The 21,657-nt window shown below is 36.2% G+C and overlaps 1 protein-coding gene across 8 annotated transcripts in view; it reads left to right on the top strand.

Moving 5' to 3' along the window:
* SENP6 (SUMO specific peptidase 6) overlaps positions 1-21,273 on the top strand; it is a 129,280-nt gene extending 108,007 nt beyond the window's left edge. For all 8 annotated transcript variants that reach the window (XM_061132034.1, XM_061132035.1, XM_061132039.1 and 5 more), the window contains 8 exons: positions 1,120-1,242; positions 2,577-2,669; positions 10,408-10,838; positions 15,678-15,781; positions 16,021-16,109; positions 17,294-17,362; positions 17,465-17,615; positions 20,741-21,273. In XM_061132034.1, the coding sequence (XP_060988017.1) occupies positions 1,120-1,242; positions 2,577-2,669; positions 10,408-10,838; positions 15,678-15,781; positions 16,021-16,109; positions 17,294-17,362; positions 17,465-17,615; positions 20,741-20,950 (1,270 nt within the window). In that variant the 3' untranslated portion in view covers positions 20,951-21,273. The remainder of the gene's footprint in view (positions 1-1,119; positions 1,243-2,576; positions 2,670-10,407; positions 10,839-15,677; positions 15,782-16,020; positions 16,110-17,293; positions 17,363-17,464; positions 17,616-20,740) is intronic.
* The last annotated feature ends 384 nt before the right edge of the window (positions 21,274-21,657 follow it).

The following is a 21,657-nucleotide window of genomic DNA, read 5'->3' on the forward strand; positions in this document are numbered from 1 at the left end:
TAAAGTGACAGGTCTCAAAGGTGTGCCCTGTAGGTACTTGCTGTTTCAGTGCGAGATTTCACAAGGCTTTCATATGAGCCTCATTTTAATAAGATGAAAGTGGCCATAAGCTTGACTTTGCATAGCTCCTTTTGAGGGAGTTTAGGACATACACAATTAAATTTAATGTATCATAATTTATCTTTGTAATTTAAAGGACCATGGCTATTTGTTTTAATACACCTACCTTCAGGAAAAAAACAAGTAAAGCAAGGAAAAATTAGAACTGATGTAAGATCACTTTAAAGATTTAGTCATTGTTACAACCTCGTCACTGTACAGGTTCTTTCTGTTTCTGTTTTTATAAAAAGTAGTCTGTGGCTAGGTCATCATAGTTTATTAAGTGTTTAAAACAAAATAATACATAAAGATAGCTTTATTAAGACATAGTGCACATACCATACAAATCACACATTTTAAGTGTATAATTCCAGTGGTTTTTAGTATGTTCAGTTTTGAAGCCACCACCATAATTAATATAAGAACATTTTCATCCCTCACAGAATTCGGTACCCATTAGGAGTGACTCCCCATTTCCCTCGAACCTTACTCGCAGCCCTGGCAACCACCAGTCTCCTCACTTTGTCTGTGGATTTGCATATTCTGAACATTTCATATACATGGAATCGTACAATATGTGGTTTTCTGTTACTAGCTTCTTTCACTTAGCGTAACATTTTCAAGGTTCTTTTTATGAAACTACATGCATCGACTTCATTTCTTTTTATTGCTGTGTAATTTTCCATTGTATGGTTATACTACATTTTCCGTTCATTGATTGATGAGCATTTCTATCATTTCTGTTTGTTGGCTTTGATAAAGTTTATGTGAATGTTCATAAATATGCCCTTGTTTAAAAAGATTAGATCTTTCCAGTTCTAATTTTACTCTCAAATATCATGTTTTATTACTTACAAATAATCTGGTAGTAATCATTGTCTAGAATATGAAATAAACTTTGTTTATAAGTGTCTTTCAGTTTAAAGGAATGGAGATTGGTGGTGAACAGGTATTTGATCACTCTGTTTTTAGTACACAAACTTAAATTCATTCTGTTTGGAATTGCTTTTTATAAAACAGGTATTTGGTGCTTGAAAAATTGAAGAAAGAAGAAGCTGACCGAATTCATATATTCAGTTCTTTTTTCTATAAACGCCTTAATCAAAGGGAGAGGAGAAATCTTCATGAAACAACTAATCTATCGTAAGTCAAGCTTTTTAAAAATATTTAATAGATGTAGTAGGTCACTTAAATTTAACTTAGGAAAAAATCACTTGTTTATATTAAAGCAACTGTTTTCCTTCTATTCTGTTAGCAAAATTTATATAGCTTATAATATTTAAAACCCAAAGAATACCTGGGATTCATAAAGGTTTTAGGTCTAATATGTCGATCAGTGTTTTCCAAATATATCTGAAAGTTTAAAAAAGGAAAATTACTTGAATACTTATTTAATCTTGAAAGTTATTAAATACCAATCACTCTGTTTTACCCTGCATGTTCCATCTGTAGTATCTAACAGTGGAACCTGTGAATCTGTAATATTAATAAGTTCTTTGGATAATAATTCTCAGACAAGTTAAGGGAACAGTATTCTACATATGATCCCTGAGTTATTTATAATGCCTTTCCATATAGTGAGTGCATCCAGCTCTAATACTTGCTGGCAATTGGTTAGAAGATAACTCACAGAGAGTCCATTTTTGTTATCAGTGCTATTAAGTGTCTTGAATTGATGGCTGTTGTGTATAATATAAATAAATTTTCTACTATTTCAGTGATGTCTAATTTTGTATCTTAGAGTTTATGGTGAAAGAAAGAAAGTGAAAGTCGCTCAGTAGTGTCCAACTCTTTGTGACCCCGTGGAATATACAGTCCATGAAATTCTCCAGGCCAGAATACTGGAGTGGGTAGCCTTTCCCTTCTCCAGGGGATCTTCCCAATCAGGGTTCAAACCCAGGTCTCCTGTATTGCAGGTGAATTCTTTACCAGCTGAGCTGCCAGGGAAGCCCAAGAATCCTGGAGTGGGTAGCCTATCCCTTCTCCAGGGGAACTTCCCGACCCAGGAATTGAACCAGGGTCTCCTGCATTGCAGGCAAATTCTTTACCAGCGGAGCTATCAGGGAAGCCCAGAGTTGATGGTAGTGGTTGGTTTTGACCAGTGCTGATAATCTGTCCTGTTTTATCTACTGTAAAATAGTGTTCACTTTCCCTGCTCTCTTCACCTTAGTTCTTATAGGTCACAGTCTGATACGCACTCAGTATTTATGCTAAAACCAGTTCCGCAACAATAAGCACCCTAGTAAGTAATAGTAGAAATTAAAGAATCTCTTTCTTCCAGATTCATTGATAGTCAGTTTCACATCTTCCCAGCTCCATCTCAGATATTCTGCTTTCTTTTCATATCTTGTTAAATCCTCTTATACAGCTGTTTGATCTGTTGACATCTTAATCTCTGTAATGTATAAATTGCTGCATATTGGCTGACAACACTGGAAACATTTCAGAAGCTTGATAGTTTCCCTCTTGTCTTACAGAATACAGCAGAAGCGACATGGAAGAGTAAAAACATGGACCCGGCATGTAGATATTTTTGAGAAGGATTTTATTTTTGTACCCCTTAATGAAGCGTGAGTAACAATTTCCTTCATGTAAATGTGATGGCAGTTTTTAGAAAATATGTTTATGAGGTGAATAATTCATCCAGTTTTAAACTTCTTTCTGAAATTTGTTGTATATGTTGATACTTAAATTCCTTATTTTATGGAAATTAATATACTTTTTCAGTGAATCATGTAAGATATGTAACTTTACAAGCACTCAATAAGAAATCTTCCTAATTTCATTTTATTCATTGATGTAGAATAATGTCATCTTTTAAAAATGGTACTTGTGGTCTAGCAGACATCCTATAGAAAAGACTACCTTGTACGGAATGGTGATTAGGTCACACGGAAGAATTTGGATTTTTAGTTTATAAAATACACTTCGACTCAACCAAAATGAAGAGAAGGTGGCTGGATTTATGTCATTTGCTCACTGAAAGCCATGTTGACTACCTGAAGCTATTTCCTAAGTAAATAGAGGTGGTAAACATTTTATCTTATTCTCACCCAGTGACTAGAGAGGCATAGATGTATAGGTTAGTATTATTATACAATTTAAACTTGAGAGTTTCTGTGTTTCATTTTCTACTTGTCCTGCCCTCCAGCCAAAGACCTCCAGGAATGCTCTCGTAATTGGGCAGCATGGGTTTACTACTTGCATTAAGGGAGAACATATACCATGGCTGACCATGACTCCTCTAAGTAAAAATGTGTTTGCAAGAGACAGTAACAGAATTTAGGCTTTGTTTTGGTGGTTTGAGGGAAGGTCTAAGGAAGCAGTGGTTTGTTTGGATGAAGAAGTCAGTCGGCTCAGTCGCCCAGTTGTGTCCAACTCTTTGAGACCCCGTGCACTGAAGCACGCCAGGCCTCCTGTCGATCACCAACTCTCAGAGTTTACTCAAACTCATGTCCATTGAGTCAATGATGCCATCCAACCATCTTATCCTCTGTCGTCCCATTCTCCTCCTGCCTTCAATCTTTCCCAACATCAGGTCTTTTCCAATGAGTGAGCTCTTCGCATCATCATCAGGTGGCCAAAATATTGGAGTTTCAGCTTCAACATCAGTCCTTCCAATGAATATTCAGGACTGACTTCCTTTAGGATGGACTGTTTGGATCTCCTTGCAGTTCAAGAGACTCTGAAGAGTCTTCTTCAACACCACAATTCAAAATCATCAATTCTTTGGTGCTCAGCCTTCTTTATAGTCCAACTCTCACATCCATACATGACTACTGGAAAAACCATAGCTTTGACTAGATGGACCTTTGTTGGTAAAGTAATGTCTCTGCTTTTTAATTGCTGTCTAGGTTGATCATAACTTTTCTTCTGAGGAGCAAGCATCTTTTTATTTCATGGCTGCAATCACCATCTGCAGTGATTTTGGAGCCCCAGAAAATAAAGTCTTTCACTGTTTGCATTGTTTCCCCATCTATTTGCCATGAAGTGATGGGACCAGATGCCATGATCTTAGTTTTCTGAGTGTTGAGTTTTAAGCCAACTTTTTCACTCTCCTCTTTCACTTTCATCAAGAGACTCTTTAGTTCTTCTTCGCTTTCTGCCATAAAGGTGGTGTCATCTGCATATCTGAGGTTATTTGTATTTCTCCCGGCAATCTTGATTCCAGCTTGAGCTTCATCCAGCCCAGCGATTCTCACGATGTACTCTGCATATAAGTTAAAATAAGCAGGGTGACAATATACAACCTTGACGTGCTCCTTTCCCTATTTGGAACCAGTCTATTATGTCCAGTTCTAACTGTTACTTCCTGATCTGCATCCAGATTTCTCAAGAGGCAGGTCAGGTGGTCTGATAATTTTCCACAGTTTGTTGTGATCCACAGAGTCAAAGGCTTTGGTACAGTCAATAAAGCAGAAGCAGATGTTTTTCTGGAACTCTTTTGTTTTTTCGATGATCCATCGGATGTTGGCAATTTGATCTCTGGTTCCTCTGCCTTTTCTAAATCCAGCTTGAACATCTGGAAGTTCACGGTTCATGTACTGGCTTGGAGAATTTTGAACATTTCTTTCCTAGTGTGTGAGATGAGTGCAATTGTACAGTAGTTTGAGCATTCTTTGGCATTGCCTTTCTTAGGGATTGGAATGAAAACTGACCTTTTCCAGTCCTGTGGCCACTGCTGAGTTTTCCATATTTGCTGGCATATTGAGTGCAGCACTTTCACAGCATCATCTTTTAGGTTTTGTAATAGCACAACTGGAATTCCATCACCTCCACTAGCTTTGTTCGTAGTGATGCTTCTTAAGGCCCACTTTATTTCACATTCCAGGATGTCTGGCTCTAGGTGAGTGATCACACCATCATGATTATCTGGGTTGTGAAGATCTTTTTTGTACAGTTCTTCTGTGTATTCTTGCCACCTCTTCTTAATATCTTCTGCTTCTGTTAGGTCCATACCATTTCTGTCCTTTATTGTGCCCATCTTTGCATGAATGTTCCCTTGGTATCTTTAATTTTTCTGAAGAGATCTCTAGTCTTTCCCATTCTATTGTTTTGCTCTATTTTTTATTGATCACTGAGGAAGGCTTTCTTATCTCTCCTTGCTGTTCTTTGGAACTCTGCATTCAAATGGGTATATCTTTCCTTTTCTCCTTTGCCTTTCACTTCTCTTCTTTTCACAGCTATTTGTAAGGCCTCTTCAGACAACCATTTTGCCTTTCTGCATTTATTTTCCTTGGGGATGGTCTTGATCCCTGTCTCTTGTACAATGTCATGAACCTCCATCCATAGTTCTTCAGGCACTCTGTCTAACAAATAATCCCTTGAATCTATTTGTCACTTCCAGTGTATAATCATAAGGGATTTGATTTAGGTAATACCTGAACGGTCTAGTGGTTTCCCCACTTTCTTCAATTTAAGTCTGAATTTGGCAATAAGGAGTTCATGATCTGAGCCATAGTCAGCTCCCAGTCTTGTTTTTGCTGACTGTATAGAGCTTCTGCATCTTTGGCTGCAAAGAATATAATCAATCTGATTTCAGTATTGACCACCTGGTGATGTCTGTGTGTAGAGTCTTCTCTTGTGTTGTTGGAAGAGGGTATTTGCTATGACCAGTTCATTCTCTTGGCAGAACTCTTATTAGCTTTTGCTCTACTTCTTCTGTACTCCAAGGCCAAATTTGCCTGTTACTCCAGGTATCTCTTGACTTCTTAACTTTTGCATTCCAGTCTCCCATAATGAAAAGGACATCTTTTTGGGGTATTAGTTCTTGAAGGTCTTGTAGGTCTTCATAGAACTGTTCAACTTCTTCAGCATTACTGATTGGGGCATAGACTTGGATTACTGTGATATTGAATGGTTTGCCTTGGAAACTAACAGAGATCATTCTGTCGTTTTTGAGATTGCATCCAAGTACTGCATTTCAGACTGTTGTTGTCTATGATGGCTACTTCATTTCTTCTGAGGATTCTTGCCCACAGTAGTAGATATAATGGTCATGTGAGTTAAATTCACCCATTACAGTCCATTTTAGTTTGTTTGCTAGTGCTGATGTTCACTCTTGCCATCTCCTGTTTGACCACTTCCAATTTGCCTTGATTCATGGACCTAACCTTCTAGGTTCTAATGCAGTATTTCTCTTTATAGCTTCGGAGTTTACTTCCATCACCAGTCACATCCACAACTGGATGTTGTTTTTGCTTTGGCTGTGTCTCTTCATTCTTTCTGGAGTTATTTCTCCATTGATCTCCTGTAGCATATTGGGCACCTACCCACCTGGGGAGTTCATCTTTCAGTGTCCTATCATTTTGCCTTTTCATACTGTTCATGGGGTTCTCAAGGCAAGAATACTGAAGTGGTTTGCCATTCCCTTCTGCAGTGGACCATGTTTTGTCACAACTCTCCACCATGACCCATCTGTCTTGGGTGACCCTACTCGGCATGGTTCATAGTTTCACTGAGTTAGACATGGCTGTGGTCCATGTGATTAGATTGGTTAGTTTTCTGTGATTGTGGTTTTCAGTCTGTCTGTCCTCTGATGGAGAAGGATAAGAGGCTAATGGAAGCTTCCTGATGGGAGAGACTGACTGATGGGGAAACAGGGTCTTGTTCTGATGGGCGGGGCCATACTCAGTAAATCTTTATTCCAATTTTCTGTTGCTGGGTGGGGCTGTGTTCTCTCCCTGTTATTTACCTAGGCCCACACTTTGGTGGAGGTAATGATGATAATGGCGACCTCCTTCAAAAAGTCCCATGCCTATACTGCTACACTCAGTGCCCCCAACCCTGCAGCAGGCCACCCCTGACCCATGCCTCTGCCAGAGGCTCCTGAAGACTCACGGGCTGGTCTGGGCTGCTCTTGTGGGGTCACTGCTCCTTTCTTCTGGGTCCTGGTGTGCGCAAAGTTCTGTTTGTGTCCTCCAAGAGTCTGTTTCCCCTGCCCTGTGTAAGTTCTGGTGGCTCTATGGTGGAGTTAATGGCGGCCTTCTCCAAGGAGGGCTTATGCCATACTCAGGTCTGCTGCACCCAGAGCCCCTGCCCCTGCGGCAGGCCACTGCTTACCTGTACCTCTGCAGGAAACACTCAAACACAGTTCTGTCTCAGTCTCTGTGGGGTCTCTGGGTCCTGGTGTACACAAGGTATGTTTGAGCCCTCTGAGCATCTCTTGTGGGTATGGGGTTTGATTCTAAAGGTGATTTCACCTACCATCTTGCTGGGGCTTCTCCTTTGCCCTTGGACATGGGGTATCTCCTCACAGCCACTCCAGCAGCACGCATTCACTCATTTAGCAAAAAGATATTTGGTATTTTGAAGGGTTGCATTGTGACCTTATATTTGTCTCTGGTAAGACATTTATGAAATGACCTTGCTTTGTCTCATTTTTATCATGGCTGCAGAGTAACTTTGTCTGAGGTTGGTGTTTTATAAGATTTTTAATGTCTAATAAGCCTGTCTGTGCCAAGCTAGCTTCTGAATGTTCTCTTTTTCTCACTATAAAAAAACATTTACTCTGTAGTATAGTCAGATTCTTTCATTTAAAATCATGCTTTAATTATAACACCTTTTATGATTTCTAATTCGCCCAGCCAAAGATAGATAGTTAAAAGGTAGATTAGGTTAAAACTAGACTGGTTATGACTGTAAAGTCCAACCTCTTCAAAATGATTTGAGTCAAACATAGTATCATAGTATCAGTAAAATGTAAAACTAAGTTTAAAACTGATCTTTATAATTTCTTCATTTTCCTCAAAATTAGATTTCTTGACATTAATTTGTCATATCAAGTAGCAAATGAGCTGCCCACTTGGTAAAAGGGAGGGATATTTGTCATGGGAAGCCATTTGTCAGAAATTAATTATAAAAATTTAAAATAACAATATAATTGGAGGCACATGTAATTTAGTAATAGAGGCAAATCCTTAGTCAACGGTATCTGATGTGGATAGACGCTATGTTTAGTGCTTTGTGTCATCTTGGTTGTCTTGGTGAAAGGTAGAGAGTGAATTAGTTGTGTTCCTCAGGATAACTGTGCTGTTTGTAGGTGGAAGAATAACCTCCAGATCATGAGGGCTTTTTTTTTTTTTAAGAGATAAAACTAACTATATAGGCTGCCCTGTATTCGTCATCTATTTTAATTTTCCTGGTGGTCGTAATTTCTTTAAGCTATAAGTTGATAAGATATTTGTTTAAAATTGTAGTAATTGACAAGGAGCAGAAATTTGATGTTTGAACCTAAATCAAACATCAAATTAAACTAAGTGAAATTGCCTGTTTTAGCCATGGCTCTCACTAATGGCTTAAGGTCAAGGTATCTGCCATTAAAAGGGATCATAAAAGCAAAACTCTGGCTCTTAGAGGTTGAAAGTGAGGTCAGATGTATCCAATTCAGCTTTCTCTTTACAGCTAGGTGAAGGAAGATTTTTTTTTCCAAGTTATTAGATGAGGCAACAGAAAAACTATGGCTCATCCATATTGTCATAGCTGAAATACGTTTATAACTGTGATAGACTTCGGTTTCAGCTGTAGCTTGAGAATCACTATGCTATACCACATTTAATCAACTTTTAAAGTACATTTTTTCACTTTATAACCTTTCTGAAGTTGAGATGTGACTTAGTGTCAGCTGTGTCTTTGGGTTGATGAAGTGAGGAAGATGGTGTGCACTCTTCTCCCAGCCTGGCCTGACCTAAGTCCATACGGTCCTGAGGATTAATAATTAAGAAGAGGAGAGAAGCATTTCTCCATCTGGATTTTCAGTACTGAGGATGAAGGCAGCCTCTGTGAACTTTTCTACTTGTTGTGTCTAATGAAGAGACATACAGTGCTTCTTAGTATTACTTTGAGGGGATTTAATATTTTGCATAAATAGAACATGCAATAACTTCTGTCTGGGTCAGCATTCATTTTTCATACAGCCAATATCTACTGAACACCATACTCTATGACAAATATTGTGCTCAGCTAATAAATTATCTGACATCTTTAGCCTGTTCATTGGAGTGGGTTGCCATTCCCTTCTCCAGGGAATCTTCCCAACCCAGGGATCAAACCTGGTTCTCCTGCATTACAGGCAGATTGTTTACTGTCTGAGCCACCAGGTTCAGTGTTATGTGACTCTTTCACATAACACTGTGCCTAGCAAATAGTAAACCCTTAATAAAATTAATTAGATTAATGAATATTAGCCACTTTTAGCTGTATAGTTTCTTACTCATAGCTTATATCCTACTGTCAGGAACTATGATGATACCTGAATTCAACTCTAGCTGGAATCCTACTGATACTTCTGTACTGATAATTAGACTAGATACATTATTTCAATTTAGTGTATTTTATTTAAATAGAGTATGAGACAAGAATAATATTTTCAGTATTAAGAAATCCCTACCTTATTAATTCCTAATAAGTTTTATTAGTAGCTATTAATACCTAATATTAATACTTAATAATACCTAGTTAATATTAACCAAGCTTCCCTGATAGATTGTTTGGCAAAGAGTCTGCCTGCAATGCAGGAGACTCCGGTTCGATTCCTGGGTCGGGAAGATCCACTGGAGAAGGGATAGGCTACCCATTCCAGTATTCTTGGGCTTCCCTGATGGCTCAGCTAGGAAAGAATCCTGCAATGCATGAGACTTAGATTCGATCCCTGGGTTGGGAAGATCCCCTGCAGAAGGGAAAGAGTACCCGCTCAAGCATTCTGGCCTTGAGAATTCCATGGACTGTATAGTCCATGGGGTCGCAAAGAGTCGGACACAACTGAGCAACTTTCACTCATTCACTCACCTTATTAATAAGAAAAACAGATTAGTAAAAAAAAAAAAGAAAAGTTTTTTAAAAACTATTATGTACAATATTTAGAAAATGTTCAAACTTATAAAGTCTAATTAATTAGTTAGACTTCTGAAGATATTTTAATGTTGCTAGCTTATTACCCTTGGCATAAATAGAACAAAGGAAAGGTAAATGGTAATGATGAATTGCAGTGATGTAATTTACATTTTGTTAAATTGCCTGGAAAACGATGAATTTTTCATTCCAAAAACAAATTGTTCAAAGGATTGTTTGCAAAAGTGAATGCAGGCTAGGTAATTCTGACAAAAATTATGTTGTTTTTGAATAGACATTATATTCTGTTAATGAATCAGTGAGTCTTCAAACAAGTAGATTAATTTAAGAATTGAAAAAATTGGGCATTCTTAATAAATTTGTTTACAGAAGATTTTTTAAAAAATATTTTAATATTTATTGCCAAATATAATAAAGTTTTCTAATAATATATTCAGTAGTTTCATTTGTTTTTTACAGTGCACACTGGTTTTTGGCCGTTGTTTGTTTCCCTGGTTTGGAAAAACCAAAGTATGAACCTAATCCTCATTACCATGAAAATACAGTCACGCAAAAAAGTTCACCTGTAGAGGACAGTTGTATTTCTTCTCCTTCAGCCAGTGAAATGGACAATTGTTCACAAAACTCTGCTGCCAAGCCTGTAATTAAGAAGATGCTAAACAGAAAGCATTGCATAGCTGTAATTGATTCAAATAATGAACAGGAAGAAAGTGACCCTCGTTATCGGAGAAACATAAGCAGTGTGAAATGTAGTCTGAAAAAAATAAATCATACTGCAAGTGAAAATGAAGAATTCAATAAAGGAGAACCCGCATGCCAGCAATTTGTTGATAGGACTGAAAGTGAGGATGGCCTACAGAATGAATATTTAAGTTCTATGCACCATACAGGTACGTCACCAAATGTTTCAGAAACCGAAGAGTGCAGAGTAAGTTGGAGGTTTTAGATATAGGACTAAAATTTCAGGGTGCACTTTTTCTTAAAGTCAGGTTTATTGTATAATTTACTGACAGTAACATTCACTCATGAATATAGCTCAGTGAGCTTTGATAAATGTATATAGTCATGTAATCATTACAGCAGTCAAGATTTAGAACCTTGCCATTACTCAAAACAGTTCTCTTGTGCACCCTTAATAGTGAGTCTCCTACCCTCATCCTTACAAAGAGTACAGTTTTAAAATTATAGTACAAGGTCTGCATTTTCCATTTGTAGGAACTTGGACTTGTTTTTATTTTGTAGGAAATTTACTTATTCAGCATAAACAGTGGTTGCACAATCTTAAATCTATAAGGCAAATTAGTTTGATCTTCTCAATTTACAGATGGGCAAATTGAGATCAAGAGGCAAAAATTAAAGCTTTTTCCTCCAAATAGTTGTTGACATTGAAATTAAAGGTTAGCTCCTGTTCTCACTCTCTTTCATGGTTTTCAGGGGAAAGAAGGGCACTGGTCCAACCTCTGCTTTTTTATTTCCCTTCAGTTCTAATAGATTGTTTTTTTCCTTGAATCAGGTCCATATTACTAGCACTTATTCTGGAAATCTAAAGTTTCTCTTCAAATACTTAAATTTTTTTATCAGGTCAACTGCAGAATTTCCACTTCAACCTCAAAGTATAATAGTCCACTTTGTGAACTGTAGTATGCTATGTATATAGGATAGCAAACTTAATAAACTGTGAATAGATTTAATACATTCTCTTTGGAGGAAAAAACTCAGTATAAAACACAGGAGAAATTATGTGACCTCAGAAAGAACCTTTAAGCTGTGAATGCTGAACATACGTGTGGTGCTTCTCCCAGCCTGTGTCGTCTTAGTCAATCAGAAAGCTGTTGCTGTGCTCTTAGAAAATATCTGTTGTTTGACATTCTCAGCTGCACAAAGCTGATATTAGGCCTATGAATATTGGTCTTTGTGCCTTTTAGGGGGTATAAGATAAGAGGCAAAAGGGGGGAATTTAGCAGGTAAAGCAAAAAAGTGCATCAAAACCAAGCAGATAAATGCAGTTGACTCTTGAACAGCATGGGGTTTAGGGGTGCTGACCCTCTGACAGTCAAAATCCACCTCTGACTGTATCATAATCAGCCATTTGTGTCATACCACAGTTCCACATCCACAGATTCACATCCCTGCATTCAGCCAGCCTCGGACTGTGCAGTAGTGTACTAACCTCTTTCTTGGGAGAAAAAAAATCCATGTGTAAGTGGACCAGTGCAGTTCAAATCTGTGCTGTTCAAGGGTCGACAGTACTTATTTTTTTGCTCACTTTCTAATATATTTCATCAGGGAGGAAATGGAATGAAGAAAGGCAAAATAGGTAGTCACCAAGTCACTGTAATTTTTTTTCAGTTTTAGTATTTTAATACTTGAATAGAAGAAACAAGTAATAAAAGGCATTGAATAGCTACATTAATTAACATTTTGCTACACTGAAAGCATTGCGTAGATGGGCATTCTGAAGATTAAGCCTTCAAGGCATGTGCACTGTTTTTCACCACCTTTGAACAAAAGTCCTGCCAGTTAGTACATGAGAAGATGCTGGATATTGTTGGCCATGAGGGAAATATAAATCAAAGCCACAAGCCTACAGAGTGGATTAATGGCTGCTTGAGCCTTTCTATAGAGCATGGCTTGAAAGTCCGATTCCAACAGGTGTTGGTGAGGATGTGGGGAAATTGAAAACTTCGTATATTATTAACGTAGGAAGGTAAAATGCTACAGCTTGCTTTGGAAGACAGTTTGACAGTTCCTTAAAAAGTTAAGACATAAAGCTATGATATGATCCAGCAGTTCCACTTCTAGATAAATACCCAAGAGAAATAAAAACGTATGTCCACACAAAAACTTGGGCATGAACAATTATAGCAGCATTATTCACAACAGTCAAAAGGTAGAAACAACCCAGATGTTCAATAGATGGATAATGAAAACATGATATGTCTATTTAATGGAATATTATTAGGCCATAAAAAGAAATGAAGTAGTGATACACATTACAAATGGATGAAACTGAGAACATGTTAAGTTGAAGTAGTCACAGAATACCACATATTAATGTGATTCTATTTGTATTAAATCTCCCAAACAGAAAGCCTATATAAGAGTGGATTAATGGTTGCTTAAGGCTGCTTGGGGGTTGGAGAGGAATATGGGTAAAAGGGAGTGATAGCTAAAGGGTTTAGAGGTTTGTTTTTGCTTGTTTGTTTTGAGATTTGAAACATTTTGAAAATGTTTTAAAATTGACTCTGGTGATGGTTGCACACAATGTGTAAATATACCAAAAACGTACACTTTAAGGGGGTGAATTGTATGGTATGTGAATTATATCTCTATAGAACATTTTTTAAGTTCCTTTTTGATCAATAATTTCATATAGTTTAATATGAATTCAAGTTAAAAAATGAATTAAAATGCATGACTTAGAGCAATGAGACAAAGCCTTAGGGCTTCCTTCGTATACACAAATCCCAGAAATTCCTAGTGCCCTTTCCTACAAGTTAGTGTTCTAGTTGAGAAGTAACTGGTTGAATTTGAGTATATGTCCCAGTGAATCCTTTAGTTTGCTCTTTCAATATCTGTTTATTCTTCTTTGAAAGATTATAGTTTGTACTTTTTTTTTTAAGTATGTGTGTAACTATATCAATTATCTTTAAAGGTAATTAATTTAACATTACTGTGTGTGATACACTGGTGTTTTTCTACCCTTTTTTAATGTTTATCTTAATCCAGTGATGATAGTGTCCCACAGTTCCCTAGAATGGGCTTGTATTTTTTTAAGGAATGAAGTCTCATTTTTCATCAGATGTTTTCAAGGCATCACTCACCCAAAAGAACATTGAATAGCCTCAGAGAGGATGGTTTAAGCAGTCTATGCTATATAAAATTATGACATCAAAATTTAAGAAGAGGAGAGCTTGTAAAAATTTTTTGTGATTATGATTTGTATCTTATTGATCCATTTGTTTGGTCTGATAGTTGACAGGATTTAAATGAAGCATTTTAGGTAGTTTAAACATAATTTAACCACTGAACACATATAGTCACAAGTGACTTCGATGTAGGTTGACATGCTACAGGTAATAAGTAGAATTGTATCTTGACACAGGGATTGGGTTTTTAAGATCAACTGTAGGAAAGTAATAATGTCTGTTATTACTTTGATTTGCTGTTTTTTCAGTTGGATACTATTTGAAATAGTTGTCTTGCGATGTATGGTATCAATACATGAACAATATGTATGTTTAAACTCTAGAATCACACTTGGTTCGGCATCTTCAGATGATCTCACTGTGTGAGAACCTCAGGGACTGGGACTGGTTGAGAGAAGCGCTGATTGAGTTACTGCCCCTCAATTTATACTAGAGCGTTTGTTCACTGGACGGAATGACTGAAGAAACTGACTATACTGTTTACTTTTCTCTCTCTTTTACAATGCACGTGCATTTTCATTTGTATAAAGTTCATGTTTATATGACACAATTTGTAGGTAGAAGGTATAGTTAGGAATATTTTGCTACTAAAACAACTTGATTATAATTACTAATTCTGAATTACCTATGGATTTAGACAAATTTTACTTAAATATAGGTATTTTAGCTTAGAAACATTAAAATACAGATTTTTAAAAAGATAAATTGTAAAGGTTATTCTTTGCATAATAAAAGGATTAATCATAGGGCTTTATTATTTTAAATAGTATTTTTTTGATCACAACATTTAAACTTAATATATGTTAAATATATCTTTTCGGGAGCACTTTTATCCTGTTATCTTCCCATCTTGTCTTGCTTAATAATATTAGTATTCTTAATGCTCTTTTAATAACTCATACTAAAATAAGTTAAATCCTGTCAAAAAACCTTGAAGTCATGCTTTTAAAAACTTGGAAATGGTATGCTCTATAGTAAACAATATTTGTATATTTGGCATCAAAGTTCCTGACTCAGTTTTCATTATTTTTTATAAGTCTTCTCTTTCTTTAAGCTTAATCATTGATTTTTAAGGATTTGGATTCTTGAAAGAGACCTTTAAAATAATTCTTTTCAGGTATTTCTGTGAGTCATTTATTTTCATACTACCAACACCTACATTGGCTTGTGTTGTTTTATTTTATTGAAAAATCTTATGAATATAACCAAACATGAAGGAAAAATGTGCCAAGTTGACCTTATCCATAAATACTAATATGATGATTATTTTCATTTTTGTATTTTTTAAAAATTATTTGTGCAAAAGCAAGCCCATCTTACTATGTTTTAATCATTTTTTAAGATTTGTACAATTTTCCATATTTTCACAATTTTAATTTCTCACATGTACACAGTATTTCATTTTATGTTCTATATTTGCTGAGTATTCCTGTTATTTAACAGTTGAGTTATTTTCAAACTATTGTAGCTTCTGTTATTAAAGATATCTAGCATACCTAGCACAAAATCTTTATTTATAGACATGTATTTAAATATATATAAATTTTAATAATAGAATTGATACCTAGTTTTTAATGTTTAATGAATTTTGGGTCTGAGTAGTAGAAACAGCTGTGTAAATAGAATGACAATCCAGGTTTTTAAAAAAGTAACTTATTTTGTATTTGTGATATTACATGCTAAGACAAATTTTATATTTGTAATTACTATATAATTGCTACCATCAATTTTAAGATCATATACCATTAAGTTATGTACCTATTCTTGTTAAGAATTATGTAATATTTCTTATTGATACAGATGGTTTAAGCAAAATAAGACTAAACTACAGTGATGAATCAGCTGAAGGTAGTAAAATGCTTGAAGATGAATTCGTCGACTTCTCAGAAGATCAGGATAACCAGGTGAAACCTAATGCTTAGCAAGTAGTTCCAATATTTTATATCATTAAAAGTTTTTCTTTGGATTCTTCTGCAGTTCCTTCAGGATTGAGTGACTCAACATTTTCTAAAGTCTGATCACCTAATTAGAGATATATGTTTTACATGTTTGCCACAAGGATTTTTATCCTCAGTGGTGCTATTTTGTTATTAGTTATTTAGATTTTATAGCTTCAATACTAACAGTAGGCTGTCTTTCATAGGATGATAGCAGTGATGATGGACTCCTTGCTGATGACAACTGCAGTTCAGAAATAGGACAGTGGCATTTAAAGCCTACTATCTGTAAACAGTAAGCATTTACTGTATATCTTGTAAACTACCTGGTGACTTTTATTCACATGCTCTCTTAGAATAAAATATTAACCATACTGTTGTAATATAAACAAGTACTTAAGCAAAAGTCACAAAGGCTTTCAGAATCAGTGAGGAAAACCTGGGTCATGCCCAATGTTGGGATTGAGTTGGGGAGAATGGAAATCTTTTCAGTTCTCCATTTGCCCACTTTCCGTCTCTGTGCAAGTGCATAGAAAGCCACTATTCCTTTTGGATATGTAGTGATTTGAAGCAGGAAAGGACAAAAGAATTTTCATTCAGATCCACGTTGGTAACATGGGAGTTGGAGTTTACACTCGTTCCATAGCCACTGTGTGGAGGCTGTAGAGTGACTCAGGGCAGTGCTAAGAGGTGTGATCCGGGGAACCTCACATTGAGAGTGAATCTGTTTTGGTTCTCAGAAGTACATATTCTGAGATCTCTCCAGACTTCAGTGATGAAGTACCTATTTCTAGACTTAATCTGTTTTTGACTTTTTGTAGGAAATCTTGTCTGAGATTCTAGTAACAGCATTTGAAAAGCAATGTTAATATAAAGGAAGACATAGAGACCTAGAGTAGTTAAAAGATTTTCTCCGAATCCCATAAAATGTTAGCCAGGAAGAACCTAGGTCTTTCATCATTTCAGGACCTTCTGTACTACATTAAACACGCTCACATACTTAGGTTTAAGAGCAAAATTTTGAAAGTTAAGTGTTTTTTTTATAGTAAGTGTTCTAAAGTGGAATCTTGCCAAAAACAGTGGGTTCCAAGCTAATTCTTTTATGTGAAGATTACCTGTTTTGTTATTTAAATTATCAGTAGGTTTTTTAAATGGGATTATCTTTCTTCTACTTTTGTGTGGTCTCACTTTTGGTACTTTGGAACAGGGAATGTTCAAATTTTCAAAATTGCTTTGATTTTGTACTAAATTTTGAAGTATTTTTAGGAACTAGCTATGGAACTTTGGTGAAATAAGTTCATAACTTAGGTATGGCTAAATTATTACTCTATAATTAAGTATTTAATATAATCATGGGTAGTTAAGTATTATTAAGGTGTTTTTGCCTAAAAGGTTTATATCTCCCCTCCATTTTATTGTTAATGTACATCTTTTTATGCCTTTTAAACATTAAAAAATATTAATATTTGGTCATTTCAGACCTTGTATCCTACTGATGGACTCACTCAGAGGCCCTTCTCGGTCAAATGTTGTCAAAATTCTAAGAGAGTAAGTTCAAAACTCTACCTGTACTTTGCATTCTGGTGGGGATGAGGAAGTATGTGTATTTATATGTATGTATGTGTTCTTACTATATACATATCATTGCAGGTATTTAGAGGTGGAATGGGAAGTTAAAAAAGGAAGCAAAAGAAGTTTTTCCAAAGATGTTATGAAAGGCTCTAATCCAAAAGTACCGCAGCAAAACAACTTCAGTGACTGTGGCGTATATGTATTGCAGTATGTAGAGAGCTTTTTTGAGGTGGGTTTCAGTTGGTTGGATCTGACTTAATAAAATGGTGTTTTTGATCTTACATTAGTGTAAAAAAACACAATAATCAAATATTTTGGAGAGATTGAAAACTGCTGTTTCAAAAATTATTCCAGGGAGCAAAAACTCATAAATCGGAGAATATTTAAGACATAAAAAAGACTGTTCTCCGTGTAATACGAATCCACTCACTTCTATCACTGATGAGCTCTTCTTCTCTACTGGCTTTTTTGGCCTTGAGAAATCTCTGCCATGATTCAGGCTCTATCTTTTTACCTTCTTTTCTCCCCTTCACAAATGTGTTTCTGGACACATATTTATAGTCCTTGTCTTCCATTTCCACAAATCCTACTTGCTTCTGAAATCTGTATAATCTGGCTTGACCCTCACCTTTATACTGAAATTGTTCCTGACCTCCCAGCACCATTGACACTGAGCATTCCTTCCTCATAACACACTCTTCTTTTGACTTTACCGTGCATACCTGTCTTGGATATTCTTTACAGTTTATCTTGACTTCTTCCTTTTCTTCATCCCCCAGCCATTTGTGCCGTAAGTTCTGTAAATTCCATCACTCAGTGTCACTCATGCTGAGTTCTTTAACCCTGTACCACTTTCTTAGTTCAGTTCACTAGCATCACTATTCCACAGTGCTGTACCAACCTCTGGCTAGGCTTCCTTTTTTTTTTAAATTTATTTATTTTATTTGGAGGCTAATTACAGTATTGTAGTGGTTTTGCCCTACACTGACATGAATCAGCCACGGGTGTACATGTGTTCCCCATCCTGAACGCCCTCCCGCCTCCCTCCCCATCCCATCCCTCAGGGTCATCCCAGCGCACCGGCCCTGAGCACCCTGTCTCATGCATTGAACCTGGACTGGCGATCTGTTTCACATATGATAATATACATGTTTCCGTGCTATTCTCTCAAATCATCCCACCCTTGCCTTCTCCCACAGAGTCCAAAAGACTGTCTATACATCTCTCTCTCTTTTGCTGCCTCGCATATAGGGTCATCATTACCATCTTTCTAAATTCCATATATATGCGTTTAGTATACTTTAAAAAAATTTTTTTTTAATTTATTTATTTTTAATTGGAGGATAATTGCTTTACAAAAGCTCCCTGTGTTGTACGGCAGCTTCCCATTAGCTATCTGTTTTAAACATGGTAGTGTATATATGTCAGTGCTCTTGCTCAATTCGTCTTGCCATATCCTTCCCCTGCCGTGTCCACAAGTTCATTCTCTACATCTGCGTTTCTATTCTTCCCCTGCAGATAGATTTGTCAGATTCCATATATGTGCGTTAAATATACGATATTTGTTTTTCTTCTTCTGCCTTCCTTCACTCTGTATAATAAGCTCTAGGTTCATCCACCTCAGTTCAACTGACTAAAATTTATTCCTTTTTATGGCTAATATTCCATTGTGTATATATACCACAGCTTGTTTATCCATTCATCTTTCAATGGACATCTAGGCTGCTTCCATGTCCTGCCTGTTGTAAATAGTGCTACACTGAACATTGGGGTACATGTGTCCTTTTGAACTATGGTTTTCTAAGGGTACGTGCCCAGGAGTGGGATTGCTGGGTCATGTGGTCGTTTTACTCCTTGTTTTATAAGAAATCTCCATACTGCTCTCCACAGTGGCTGTATCAGTTTACATTCCCACCAACAGTGCAAGAGGGTTCCCTTTTCTCTATATCCTCTCCAGCGTTTATTGTTTGTAGACTTTTTGATGATGGCCATTCTGACTGGTGTGAGGTGATATCTCATTGTAGTTTTAACTTGCATTTCCCTAATAATGAGTGACGTTGAACATCTTTTCATGTGTTTGTTGGCCATCTATATGTCTTCTTTGGAGAAACGTGTTTAGGTCTTCTGCCCATTTTTTGATTAGGTTGTTTGTTTTTCTGATACTAAAATGCATGAGTTGCTTGTATATTTTGGAGGTTAATCCTTTGTCAGTTTGCAGTTGTTTTCTCTCATTCTGAGGGCTGTCTTTCATTTTGTTTATAATTTCCTTTGCTGTGCAAATGCTTTTAAGTTTAATTCAGTCCCATTTATTTGTTTTTATTTCCATTACTCTGGGAGGTGGGTCAAAGAGGATCTTTCTTTGATTTATGTCAACGAGCATGGCGGCTATGTTTTCCTCTTAAGAGTGTTATAGTTTCTGCCCTTACATTTTGTTCTTTAATCTATTTTGAGTTTATTTTGGAGTATGATGTTAGAAAGTGTTCTACTTTCATTATTTTATGTGTAGCTTGCTGGGCCTCTTGCTGTGTTTTTTTCCCAGTTGTTTTCCCCAAACCCAAATTTAATCATGTTACTTTTCTGCTTTAAATCTTATAATGGCTTCCTGGTGCTCTTGAGTTAAAACACTGGAATCCTTCACATGGCCTGCATGTTCTAACTCCTGTCCAAGCTTCTAGCCTTCTTTCTACCCTTCTCACTCCAGCATTCTGTGTACCGTCTACCTGAATGTCATTTCAGGATCTCATATTCTGTCTCGTCTCCAGACATGGATGCCTGTTTCCCTCCCTGGAATATCCTTCCCTGTTGCTTCCATCATTCCTTATTTGACTAATTCCTACTCATCCTTTAGGTCTTAGCATAAACATCCCTTTTTGATATTGTGCTACGCCCTTAGGTATGTATTCTCATAGGACTCTCTGCTTCTCCTGTCTTAATACCTGTCACATCCACTGTTTTAATTGTTGAGTTATCTGTCTAGACTGGGGTCAGCAATCCTTTTCATAACGGGCCAGGTCATAAATATTTTAGGTTCTGTGGCCATACTGTCTCTGCTCTCCATTCTGCTATTGTGCATGAAAGAAAGCATTCGTAGACAGCATGTAGATGAGTTACTGTGGCTATGTTCCAATAAGGCTTTATTTATAAAAACAGGCAGTAGGCAGAATTTGACCCACTAGCTGTAGTTTGCTCACCCCTGATCTGTAAGCAGAAATTGTCTTACATCTCCAGTGCCTAGCAAAATGCCTGGCATGTTACCGATTTTTTTTCATTTCTACTCTGGAATGCTTTTGTCATTGAAACTAAAATATTACTTATTATAAGTTTCTAATGTGCATTTAATATTTTTATTTTCAGAATCCAATTCTCAATTTTGAATTACCAATGAATCTGGCAAACTGGTTTCCTCCCCCAAGAATGAGAACAAAAAGAGAAGAAATCCGAAACATAATTCTGAAGCTACAGGAAGATCAGAGCAAAGAGAAGAAGAAGCATAAGGACACTTACTCAACAGAAACGTCTTTAGGTGAAGGAGCAGAACAGTGCGTCAATAGCATCTCAGATTGACTGTTTCCGATGCTTGTCAGTATTGTCTTCAGAACTGAGTGACTTTCAACTTTGGGTATAGACAGTAAAGAACTGAAATGCTCACTACTCAGAGTGATTTGGAAATGTTAATGATTGTATAAATGTCATATAATTAATTTCCAATGGAGTATGTATTAAGTAAAAGTCTGTAAATATGTTAATGAGGCCAATTTTTCCAGCATTTATAATTATTTTTTTCACTTGTTAGGAAGCTTTTGTTATGTATTTTCTGTTAATAGTACTTAAAACTGCAACTTCTAAACACAAATAAATAAAAAGAAAATATTTATAGGAGGAAATGATTAATTTGATATTCTTTAGTGAAATTAAATTCTTTAGTGGGTGTGCTATATTTCATGGGAATATTCGAGTATCTATGATGATCTTTTCACTTTTGCATTTGTTTTAAAATAAAATGTAAAAATAAGATTAAATTGAAGGCATTTTGAACAAGAAAGACATCTTCATATGCTTGTATAGCAGGAAAAAAAATAACAGGTTTTTTTTTAACCCGGATACTTCCTTGTGTTTGGAGAACTTGGCCCCAAAAGTATAATAAATATTTCTAATTTTACTCAATTATTTAAGAAGAAGCAAGTCAAAGAAAAATAACTTTGAATTATACTGCTGCGTAAAAACTATATCATGTTATTGTGAAGTACCTTTCTGAAGATATCAAAAACTCA

This window comes from Dama dama, chromosome 28 (genome assembly GCF_033118175.1).
Source record: "Dama dama isolate Ldn47 chromosome 28, ASM3311817v1, whole genome shotgun sequence".
NCBI lineage: Eukaryota > Metazoa > Chordata > Mammalia > Artiodactyla > Cervidae > Dama > Dama dama.